Here is a 12,112-nt window from a genome sequence, read left to right on the forward strand (position 1 = left end):
TGGTACACGTGTCTGGTAGCGTAAGGGGCACAAAGTGCGGCCTTGATGTCGGGACATGTATAGAAAAGAGGGATGGTGGAACATTCCAGACATCAACGTTAAATCAATCAAAAGAAGGTTATCAAACGGAGGGGCAAGTCAGACACGATTCCAGAGGTGTCAGACAAAAAAAAAGTTGTTTTTAATGGACGTCCGACTAGACGTGAAACCCAACGAGCGATGCAAACAATGGCCAGCGCTAAAACTCGCACTAAGACATTCGCGCACACGTGATAACAAGCCGGGCGAAATCCATCGCTTGCCAACAGTCTCACATTACACACGGAATTGTATCAAGATAGATATTTCACCTAATGTAATTCACTCCCCGCCTAAAAAAAAAAAATAAAAATTTCAGACAAAACAAAAACTCCCCATCCTTAAAGGAAAATGACTCGGGTGTTTTTATTAAATCAAGACAAGAGGCGGCGCTTCGTGCCGGAGCACGCCGGGAAAAAAAAATACGCCATTTTATATACTACAGTAGATGTACACACAAGAGAGAAACTATAGAGCGCGGCCTGTAAGCGACTGAGGGAGAGAGTCCCACCACCACCCACTCCCACCTCCCCGGTTTTAGTTAGTGCAAGTCTCCGACACAAGCGCTCTTTTCTCTAGCTCTCGTCCGACAACTCCCGACGCAGTCTGTCTCCATTCGTTGGCGCGTTGCATGCCGAGACGTCGTCTTTAACAAACCAGCTAGGGGAAAAAAAAGTTTTTATCAAGTCGGTGCTGTTTGCTGCGTGATAACTCGATCCAGTTCTTCCCTTTTTTTTTCCCCGCGCTCTCTCTACTACGTCAGTTGATTATTCTTCATCGACTTTTGGACTTTTTCGACAAGTCGAGTTTTTTCACGTCGACGGCGGTCCCGCTTGTCGGAAACTTTGACTATTCACGAAAAGCGTAATTCAAACAACACACACAACATGGCCGACATCGAAACCTGTTCCCGGGAAGGCGTCTCCCTCGATCAGAGTAGAGAGAGTCGTCCATCGCCGACACCCCAAGGTAATAAAAAAACATCAGCCATTTCCGTCTAATTAGCCAACAGGTGCGTTTGATTTGTTAAAATGTACAAGTGAAAAAGAAAAGAGGGAGTCGAAATTCCCGATGGCAGGCTGTAACAGATTTTTCGGTCGATGAAAGATGGCTCTCTCTAATACGTTTGAAAAACCGTGAAAGGGAGTCTCTAACGTCAAGAATCTTTTTTGGAAGCTTGGGGCTACGGCAAGAGGTCAATGTATTCTCACACATACTTCTCTCTCTCTCTGCCTTAGCATACCGAGCACCATTTACGTCTATGCCGATGTGTGTTAAGAGCTTAAGACAACAATCGAGGGAGAGAAAGTAGCCGGAAAGAAAGAAAGAACAAAATTTTGAGGTTTCTGTTTTGTACAATTCGATTGCCCGTGACTAAAAAAGAGATGGTCCCCACCCATTGTAATACCATCTGCGTGCTCTTTTCAAATAGTTTTTTACAATTTTCTTTGATATCCAATAAGTATTTGTCGATACTTCCGGATCGATCCATTCCCAGGATGAGTAGTCGCTTGGTGGGTGTCTGAGAAATTGGAAAACTAATTTTCACGAGTGTTTTACATTATAGTATAGAATGAGGTCAGTTGAGGGGGAAAAAAGTGCTTGGACTCGTCCCACTCGACTCTGTGTGAAAAGGTCGTTACGGTCCACCATCGCTTATAATGAGGCGAAATGGTTTGTTTGTTAGCTATTTTTCTTTTTTCGTTTCATTCTTGTTTTCTTTTGTTTTCTTTGTGAATCTAAAAAAGCTGGAACTGATCCACAACCACGTGTGCTTTTTCTCTCTCTCTCTGCTGTTGCCATATCATGAGCTCTAACGCGGATCTAAAAATGCGCACCCGTGACTCAAACTAACGCCCGGGTGGAGCATCCGTCCGGTACCGTAAGTTGTACAGCAAACCCACACACACACACACAGACAAACGCAAAGGAACTCTCCCCTCCATATAATTCGAATAAGTCAATAGAAATCAACAGGGAGAGTTTAGAATTTCATTGGGCGATCGTGTGTCTGTGGGAGTCGGTCGACGACAGTAAAAGGTAAATCGCTAACGGGTAGATTTAGGGCGTATCCCGAGTACCGTACAATACTACTACTACTACTACTACTACGACTGTAGGGGTTGAATCGAGTAAAAAACGATCGAAAAAGAAAATGTTGTTTGTAGTTTGTCCGTTGATATTAAACAAGAAATTCGTTTTGATCGTAATATTGCGGGACGACTACGAAATAAACTTTAGCGGGAGTCTTGGAAGGAAGAAAGAGGCAACGAAATCAATACCGGGAGCGGGAAGACGGTCATGCGCGGGACTCCCGCTCCCGTTTTCTATTCTATGTAAACGCACTTCATCGATTGGTGGGGGGGGGGTTCTTCCTATTTGTTGAGTAATAAGCTGACTCGATTCTTCCCTTTTTGTTCTCTTCCGGAAAGAAAATGAACAAGCTCGACGAGTTCATGAGGGGCCATCGATTTTAACAAAATAAAATATGAGATTTTCCCCTAGCGGTTTTCCTGATTCGTTCGTGAAACGCGATTCCCACTACGAATCCGTAGTGTCCAGCTATCTCACACTTCCCTTTTCCATGTTGGGGTGTTATTTGCGCGTTGCTGGCCGAGGTCATGATGAGCAGCAGCAGCAGCAGCAGTGGGCGGGGTCGGTTCTAGGGTTTTCTCGTCTCTCGGTTTCGGTGGTGTGTGTGTGATTCCCTGGGTATTATAAAGCCACATAATTCCCGTCTGCCTAGTGCATCTTGCCCGTACTATCCTGCCGGTTAAGTTCTCCATAACATCGGTACCGTAATTCTTTTATCGAATTAGATAAAAACAAAAAAACAAACGTGTATACAATTGTATGGATTCTGTTACGTTCATCGTTAACTAACGAATTGTTTCCGCTTCTTTCTTTCTCCCCCCACCTCACCCTTTTTTTTTATTATTTTTATAGAAGGGGATCACGATAGTGGCGTTGACGAGAGCACCCAAGCCAAGGTAAAGTCTTCGTAAATCTATAACCCCTATTGTCAACAATCAATTGAAAAGGGTCTATTGGGATACTGGGAAAAGGGATCAAATGAAACAGTTGGTTTCAATCACACTGGGCTTTCAAAACATTTGAATAATCCTATTTGATAAGAAAATGATGAAACTTGAAAGCTATGTTGGATTCTAGGAACCAGGCAGCCTGAACAGCACATTACAGAAAACCAATTCCAGAACATCGGTGACTAGCAGTCTGAGCAAGATTCCCACTAGATCGGCTGAATCCCCACCAACTCCATCCAAAATGGCGCAGAGTAAGCACAATATGCACAACATCCATCAAGAATAAATGTATAACTTGGCACTCACCCAGATGTTGGGAACTCGTCAGGAATCAGTCAACACCCTACAATGGGACAAAACAGAAAAAAAGACTTGAAGCAAATATTAATTGGATATCATGTTTTGCATTTTCAGAAGTACCAATGAACAAAGTGCAGGTGGGTTTTGCTCCTTCTCCAAACCTGAAGACTGTGCACTCCAAAATCGGTTCTTTGGCCAACGCCAACTACAAGCCAGGTGGTGGCCATGTCAAAATCGAATCAAAGAAGATTCAGATTGAAGCCAAACCACGCATCGGGGCTCGTAACGAAAACTACACACCTTCAGGTGGTGATGTCAAGGTAAATATATTCTTCTTTAAAGCACACAATTGGACTTTTTTCCTTTATTCAAATTTCTCAAGTGCCTCGTGTGTCGACTTTTTTGTTTGTGCCGGCAACGCCACCTAGCGGCCGATTGCCAACTACGAGCTTCTCTCCTCAAACAATTTTTCTCACACAATTTGAAAAGCATTACTTTACAGCGTATTGATTCTCTTTATCTTTGTTTGTTTTTTGTTTTTTTCTCTCTTACTTGCACACACGCACTTATATAGATCCAATCCGTAAAGTTGCAATGGAACGCCAGACCTAAAATTGGCTCGTTGGAAAACGCTACGCACAAGCCGGGCGGTGGCAATGTCAAAATCGAGAGCAAGAAAGTTCAGGTCGAAGCTAAATCGAGAATCGGATCGTTGCAGAATGCCAACCACAAGCCAGGAGGTGGTGACAAGAAGATTGAGTCTCGGAAACTCGAGTACAATGCCAAATCCAAGGTGGGATCCATCCTGAATATGAAACACGTTCCTGGAGGAGGAAATGTCAAGGTATTATCACTTTTTATTCAATAACGTTCGAAATAACTGGGCTAGCATCTAAACATACTTCTCTAAATAATCATTTATATGATTTATCGTTGGTATTACATGTTAAGATTACGGGTCGTGTTAAATAGTTGCGAATCTTCAGGTAGGTGCGGAAATTGCCACTACGCTTCCAATCAATTTTTGTTTTACAATCACGTGTGGCCGACTTTTCAGTTTTGTTTTTTAACGTAAAATCATCACAATCCGCACCGAACAAAGAAAAACTTTTGGTTTCGTCTTTTTTTAAGTTGCCGATATTTTATCTTTTTAGTTTGAAAATGTTTCGCTAGAAAATGTTTGATTTATTTTTTCCAATTAAATCCGAGAGGCTCTCGAGGGCTTGGCGTATGGGTTCATGATTATCATTTTAAAAAGAAACACAAATTGAGTGATGCAAAAACACGTGTGGGCTTTTAGATTTTTGACGACAAGGAATATTTAAAGCAACGTGGTGATAGCCGATTGAGCAAAGCATCGTCCTCCAAAGCCAGCTCAGAAGGACGAGCATCCATTACACAGGTGAGTTTCATTTTAGTTTGCGATTTCTCAACTTCACCGGCAAAATCTGATTCGAAAAAGAAAACTAAAAATTGGAAGGTTTAATGTTAAAATTTGGTTTTTGTTGTTGTACAGAGAGAAAATGAGTAACAAGAACACCGCGTGTAAACTTTGCTTGGCCTTTGATCCATCAAAAGGCGGTGGAAGGTTCGACTCATCTTCTCTCTGCAATATCCCGTCCTATTATTTGATCAATTGATTTTCCTTTGTTTCGAGTTCACTACTTTAATTAAAAGCATTGAACGATCACGAACCGGTGGAGCCTCGTCATAATAATATGAAAATTGCTAAAAGCTCGTTTTTAATCATGGCCCGTGTCGACTCCATCGGTGTCGGAATGTTATCAGGTTTGACGACTTGGAAACAATGTAAAAACAAACAAACAAAAAACAACCTGACATGATAAAGATGTACAAGTTGTTGTTGATTTGAAAGAAATGGTGTCTTGGGATTTAAAAGTCAACAACACCATTGCATTTAAATTGTTTCAACTGTTTTCAGAGTCCCGAGCCATCGTTCTTACAGCCGTCGGATAATTCCCAACACGAGCACCTGAATCAGTGAATGCCGCACGCCTCGTTATTGCGCAATCCTCCAAAATCTTGCATCACCGTCACGCCACATTTTACACTCAAAAACCATCAAAAAAGAATTAAAAAAAAAAGACAAATTTGCATTGACATATAATTGATAAGACACGTTCACACTCCCCAAACACCTTTTTTTTCATTAGCCCCCCATCTCCCACCTTTCCTCCTCCTGGAAAATAGGACTAAGTCAATTTTGATAAACAAATGAAAATCTTTTTTTTAAATACGCAATCACACAAGATCCTCCATTCTAAATATTAAACCCATACCCGTTCAACCGGATTGTGAGCTTCCATTCGAAAAAAGAATTTGAAAATGAAAAGTTAAAAATTGAAACACTTCCACATCCGTCTCCCATTTTAAAGCCCGTTGTTCAATTCTCTTTTCTCTATATTTCTTCCTCTCCAAGATATGATGGATTACCGTATTACATACAGTATTTGATGTTGACTACACCCAAAATCTCTATACGTTATTTGACATCTTCTCTATCTCTCAATTTACGTCTCCTTATTACTCCCAATTACTACTACATCTGATTTTTTTAAATATTGATGATACATAAAAAAAAGAAAAAAAGAACAAAAAGATTATTCTTGTTTCCGCTTGACACGTATATATACTGTCCCAGATTTTATAAGAAATTTCGGTCAAAGTATCGGACTGTATGCGCTGGTGTATTATGATTGGACGGCTATATTTTCCATCGCCCCTTGCCATTCTTCTTGATTACTCTATTCTTGTCGCTTTTGCGACGGTGACGATGACTTCCAGCTGGACAGGGTGTGTTGTTTCTCATGGACGACAATAGTAGTAGTATGTCCCGTCACATATTCTACTAGACATGTTGGTTTGTTGGGACACACAAACACACACAGAGAGACACGAGGGAGGGGTTTTAGCTTTTGAAATAACATTTCCTCCTGCTACTATATACTTTTTCCTCGTCAACCTCCGCGCCCGCCCACAACTTCCACCGCCACCCCCATTGTATGATGATGATATGAAAACACGACACAAACACACAATCGCTGCCACATCAAGACTCTGAAATTTTCGTGTTTCAGTATAAACAAAAAAGAAGGCTACTACATAAAACATATACTTATTATACATATATACAAACAAAAAAGGACGATTCCTTTCCACCTTTCTCTCTCTCTCTCCCATCTTCCCCGCTGGATTTATTATTTTTGACATTTTTGTTTGGTTCTTTTTATTTTTATTTTCGCGTCAATGTTCAATACACCAGTCCTTGTGTTGACGTCTCGTTGATTATCAATCTTTTGTTGCGCATTGGCCATATCTATATACATATAGTCTCATGCATTGCACGATAACAAAAGGTAGGTCACTAAAAAGCGTATTAAAGTGTTTTGAATTGATGTACATGAATCGATCCTTGTTGTTTGTTTTAATTCAAATTTTACCAAATGAGGAAAGCAAAACAAAAGATTTTTTCATGGGGTAATAGGAAACCCCAGAGTCATTTTTCGTGGCAAACGATGAAAATCATCACGACGATTCGGTGGTGGACGAAGACACCGACGACGCCGTTGCGGTGGAAAGTGCGGACGACGTCGCCGACACTAGCGGCGACAGCCAAGAACTGGAACCGGTGGCGGAACTCAACGAATCTCAGGTGCCATCTATGATTAGATTATTGGATCGTCTGCCATGTACGAAAAAGAGCTGACTGTGGTTGTATAATATTTCAGGAAGAGAGTGGCGCGGAAGCGGAAGCTGTCGGAGAAGAACAGGAACCCGTACCTCAAGCGGAACTTGAACCCGAACCTGAACAGGAACCCGAGCCGGAACCCGAGCCCGAACCTGAGTTGAATGTCGACGGATTTGGCGAAGCAGAATCGTTGGAAAATTTAGAGGAAGAAACTGAACAACCAGAAGAAGAAAACGAAACAGCACCAGCGGATGAAGAGCCAGTGAACGAGGAGGAAGCGGCGGAGGAAGAAGGAGAACCTACGGCCGAAGAAGAGCAGGCGGAAGAAGAAGCTCCGAACGAGGAAGAACCAGTAGCAACGGAAGAAGAGCCAACGAACGAGGAAGGAGCGATGGAAGACGAACCTACGAACGAAGAAGAAGCGACAGAGGAAGAACCTACGAACGAAGAAGGGGCGGCGGAAGAAGAACCTACCAACGAGGAAGCAGTAGAGGAAGCAGGTGAAGAGGAACCGGCCCAGGAAGAAGAAGTAACCGAGGAGCCCGCTGCTGTAGAAGAGGAAACTGTAATAACTGAGGAAGAAGCCGCCCCAACCGAAGATGAAACCCAACCAGCTGATGAAGAAGTTGCTGTGGTCGAAGAGGAAGCCTCCGCCGTCGAAGAAGAAGAATCCGCTTTAGCAGAGGAAGAAACCTTATTACTAGTCGAGGAGGAAACTATGGAGTCGGCTGAAGAAGAAGTTACTTTGGCCGAGGAGGAAGCAACAGGGATCGAGGAAGAAGACAGCCAACCTGCTGAGGAAGTTACCGAGGATCAAGCCCCGGCAGCGAACGAAGAAGAAGTTGTCCCATCCGCCGAGCCGGAATCAGCAGAGGCAGCAGCTGAAGAAGAAGCCCCGGAAGCAGAGTAAAGAACGAAACATCGAGGCTATAAAACCAACAACGAAAAAGATGAATTTTAATTTTGAATTTCTTTTGGGAATTTTACTATACTACATACATGTGGACGCAAGAAAATAATTTCGATACCTCATCTATAAGGAGCAATATAGCTATAGGTTTTCGGTAAAGAGATTTATTGGATCTATAAATCTGTCGAGGAAATATATAATCACTAGCCAATATATAAACTAGTCAACTCTCAGTGAATGTGAGCGCATTCCTCTTTGATTTTATTTGTCGTCTTGTCCGCCCCCCCTATATTTTTTCGGGTCGTCGTCGCCGTCCTATATAATGTTACCCAACGCATGTGTCTTCACCCGTTTCTATACGGATGTCATTATAATTGAATTGCTTCTCTCTATCCTCCTCCTCCTTCCTAGCTTGACAAATAAGATCCTATACCCCCCCGCAGTATAGATTTCTTCGACCGGAAACCTATCGTTCTATATACTGCCTGTTCCTTTTGGTTGGCCCTTTGTACTGAACGGCTTCTCTCTCTCTCTTATTGCTGACTGCTAACTGCTCCCTCTATTCGTAATAATACTTATTGCTGTGTGCTAACTGTTCCGCAGCATTAATGCAATATCTGGAAGGAGTGAGGAGGAGAAGGAGGGAGAATAAGAGACAATGAATTCATCGTTCCATTCTATAATAGTCGTCTATTCTGCTATATGTATAGACGTTGATCATTTGAAATTTTGAATGCTGGGCGTATATAGAATGGAAGGAGACAATAGTCGCTTCGTCCCTCTTTCTCTCCTATATCTATTTCGATATTATATACAGTTTAATAATGGCCGTCCGTTATATTCCCCTTCTGTCTGCCCTCTCTTGCAAGTTGTCGATCCGTCGTACCGTGGCCTCATATTGTATTGCTCCGATTACTGAGAATTGAGAAATATACATTCAAAATTCGCTTTTAGTTTTGCCCGAGATTGTCGCCAGAAAGAAGAAAGTTCCTTCAGTCCTTCGATTCACTCACGCGCTCGGTTTTATAGACCTATAAAGCTCAATTAACATACGAAAAAAAAAAAGCGAAATCCATCTCTTCTGACTAGAGAATTTAAATTTATTTTCCCCCTCTCTTGATCGAAGACTTTTCTCTCTTTCCTTTCTTTTGGGCGCTGCATGTACGCAGAGAGCGAGAGAGAGTCGGTCTTATCGTCGTGAGACATTCAGCCGCTCGGGCGTGTCTAACGAGTAACGATCCGTTATACCCGCGTATAGCCAAGGAAGGAAGACAGCAGATCGAATTTAGAATTTTGGTCGGCATTTCTCCCGCCAAAAGATGGCGTTGATTGCGCAATCTTTTTCGGAATTTATGATTAGCCCGTCTTAGAATTTAGTAAAACTTGACAAATTAGCAGGCCATTTTTTAACTTTGAATGGACAGACACAAAAGACCCAATTAGTCATTTCTCTGAGAAAATCACGCTAATAAGCAATCTGGAACGACGTTATGTAAAGTTTCCAATTGGATCAATTGATTGCGTTTGATTTCTTTACAGTTCAATCGACTACGGGTAAAGGCAAATGAGATAAAAAAAACTAGATTTAAATTTTGGCGAAGCACGAGTTACTCTGACAGATTGGACTAAACTAATTTCCCCTTCTAGTTCAATGATAATGTTTTACGTTCTGGATAAATGTCGAGTTTAATTAAAGACGCCATCAACGTCTAACCACAAGGATCAGCAGCTGATTATGACGTCAACCATTACCACAGGATTTGTCTAATTAGTTGAGGGTTTATGGGATAGTAAATCATTCCGAGTATCCTAATCGGACATTCACGCAGACGGGAACATCGGCAATAAATAACGCTGATATATATTCGCAGATATTCATTTTCACGGACGATAAAACTTGGTGACGCAAGTAGAGCCAGCCCTATACCTGTTTTATTCCGTGGGCGTTAAATATATCGGTTTACCTAATGAATCTCGTTATGTGCTCTGTCGACATCAAATAGCTTCGTTTTCCCTCTTGCTTGCTTGCCAGCTAGCAAGCTCTGGTGGTCGGAGATTGGCTGGTATTTCTGTAACAACGGATCACATAGACTATCTTTACATTTCTCGATGCGTCATGTTGCGATAACAAGTGGGGAAGGGCCGCGAAGGGCCAAGGAAAGGCTTGTCAAGCGATTATTAGCTCACACGTGGATAAATAACGCGTCTTTGTTCAGAAAAAAATGAATTAGTTTCGTGACTAGTTTTAGGACACTAAGTAAAAAAAGAAAAGTGATTTCCATAAAGAAACCCTTTCGACGTGGTTCTTTTGTTTCCGGTCAAAAGTGTAAATACATTTCCGTTGTTTCCCCGTATCTAACTGTCTCTACAATTGCGATCGTACATTTTACGTCTATCGAAGCGCCCCGGTTCAGAGTCTTGGAACAAACGCAAACGTTTAAGTTAAATTTCAGATTTTTGAGCTTTATTTTTGTTGTGCTTTTTTCTGCTATCTGAAGGACATCTATACTCTATAATAGTCAATTGCCTTAAATCTTTTGCAAGACTGAACTTGGTATGTAAAAGGAGTTTAAACTTCTTCGCCAAAGTTAAATGCCCTTTCTGCAATTGCAAATGGCACTGGAGTAGAGAACCAAAAAACAACATGGAAAGATATTTTTTACCTTGTTCGAAGAACCACCAGATTTGAGTTTGGTGTGTACAGTGTACAGTTTGTGCTCAGTTCTCGACAGCTGCCACTGTCATCACATTAATTTTAAACCTATGACCATAGAACAGCAGTATTAAAGTAAATTTTAAAGAAAAACGAAATAATTCTTGTTTGTTTCTCGCATACCTTTGCAAATGTACGAAGGAATTGTATCATAATATGAATCACTGAACACGTAATTTTCAACATCAACACTAAAATTGTTTGATAAACTCTGAACTACATTCATTTTACTCTGTGCTGTATTTTTCTGTCTCTAATTATCTTACCATTTTCAGCATTTCAATTCAAGTTTCAAACCAGCTCACTTCATTAGCAGACGACGACGAGACGACAGACGACAATGATGAATTCGATCTCGATTAATTAATCGATTTTGTTTATTCTTATAAAAGTAAAATTTCTTAAAATAATTTTGTTTTTTTTATAAGCCTTAACTTCTCAAACATTAATTAAAAAAGGGTCGTCATATTGACTTAAAAAAAAATCAATTGAAATAGTCGCCATTTGAAATGTGGATTAACTCGGCGGTGCATGGTTAGTTTTCTCCTCACGATCCTCCTTGGCAAGAGTAGAGTAATTTGTTCGGTTTTATTCCATGCCCAATAACATGCAAAAATGACAAAATAAAATCCAATGTTCACTGCACATGCAGACGTAAATAACGAGTTCTCCGTATTGCGCCGGCGTTTGAGGCGGGGCAAGGTAGAGCGCCAAACTAGTCGACCAAAAAATCGTTCAAAAACTTTTTTTTAAAACACCCTTCGCGTACTTGTACCCGCCTACATTCCTATCTTTATCTATGATTTCATTAAGTCTGTTCACACGGACCGCGATATTTTTCGCTTTTCTTTTACGTCACTATGCATATATACATGTCGTTTACCCTTTTTTTTAAGATCCTTTTAAATTTGTTGGCGATCGTGTTACGGGAAAACCCGGCGCGGTTACCGACCGGTAATGAGAAAATGAACACGCAGAATCTGTATGTTTTCTTTATGAAAAAGTAAAGTAAATTGGTTTGGATAGAGTTTGATTGACAGAAATGACTGTTTGAACTTCCACTTGAACATTACTAGTGTTAATGGAATGAAACAATCTATATTCCCAATGATTACGCTTTCAATTTCGATGTCGTTCATGTAGTGCGTATTAAATGTTATCATTAAATATTCTCTCCTCATATATGATGACAATACCATAAAGATTTCATTTGTAGCGGAATCCATGTGGACGCGTCACTTCACATTACTGAACACAACATCTAATTTTAACTAAAAAATAACTAATTTTTTATCTAATTGTGTTTAATGCAATCTAATTGATAATGTAGTCTTTCAGGTGGGACATGCACACTCTAC

General features: G+C 41.0%; 2 protein-coding genes across 3 annotated transcripts; both read left to right on the forward strand.

The window, feature by feature from the left end:
- The first annotated feature begins 539 nt into the window (after positions 1-539).
- Positions 540-6,717, forward strand: LOC124199950 (microtubule-associated protein 4-like). 2 transcript variants are annotated; one of them, XM_046596021.1, is made up of 7 exons: positions 540-1,047; positions 3,025-3,068; positions 3,250-3,373; positions 3,537-3,742; positions 3,997-4,266; positions 4,723-4,824; positions 5,365-6,717. In XM_046596021.1, exons 1-7 carry the CDS (start codon positions 966-968, stop codon positions 5,425-5,427), a joined length of 891 nt encoding a protein of 296 aa, XP_046451977.1. In that variant the 5' UTR covers positions 540-965; the 3' UTR covers positions 5,428-6,717. The 2 variants fall into 2 exon arrangements, with proteins under 2 accessions (XP_046451977.1, XP_046451978.1); XM_046596022.1 differs by having other exon boundaries at positions 645-1,047; positions 3,028-3,068.
- Positions 6,298-8,987, forward strand: LOC124200633 (protein TsetseEP-like). Its single transcript, XM_046596899.1, has 3 exons — positions 6,298-6,303; positions 6,928-7,095; positions 7,172-8,987. The coding sequence occupies exons 1-3, from the start codon at positions 6,298-6,300 to the stop codon at positions 8,039-8,041; spliced, it is 1,044 nt and encodes a 347-aa protein (XP_046452855.1). The 3' UTR covers positions 8,042-8,987.
- The last annotated feature ends 3,125 nt before the right edge of the window (positions 8,988-12,112 follow it).

The sequence above is a fragment of the Daphnia pulex genome, chromosome 8 (assembly GCF_021134715.1).
Source record: "Daphnia pulex isolate KAP4 chromosome 8, ASM2113471v1".
Lineage (NCBI taxonomy): Eukaryota > Metazoa > Arthropoda > Branchiopoda > Diplostraca > Daphniidae > Daphnia > Daphnia pulex.

Bases quoted from the DNA above. Each gene is read 5' to 3' on its own strand.
- LOC124199950 (XM_046596021.1), top strand. From the start codon at position 966: ATGGCCGACATCGAAACCTGTTCCCGGGAAGGCGTCTCCCTCGATCAG. The intron at 3,743-3,996 runs GTAAATATATTC...GCACTTATATAG, and splicing joins CTTCAGGTGGTGATGTCAAG to ATCCAATCCGTAAAGTTGCA. The intron at 4,267-4,722 runs GTATTATCACTT...GTGGGCTTTTAG, and splicing joins CTGGAGGAGGAAATGTCAAG to ATTTTTGACGACAAGGAATA.
- LOC124200633 (XM_046596899.1), top strand. The intron at 7,096-7,171 runs GTGCCATCTATG...ATAATATTTCAG, and splicing joins CGGAACTCAACGAATCTCAG to GAAGAGAGTGGCGCGGAAGC.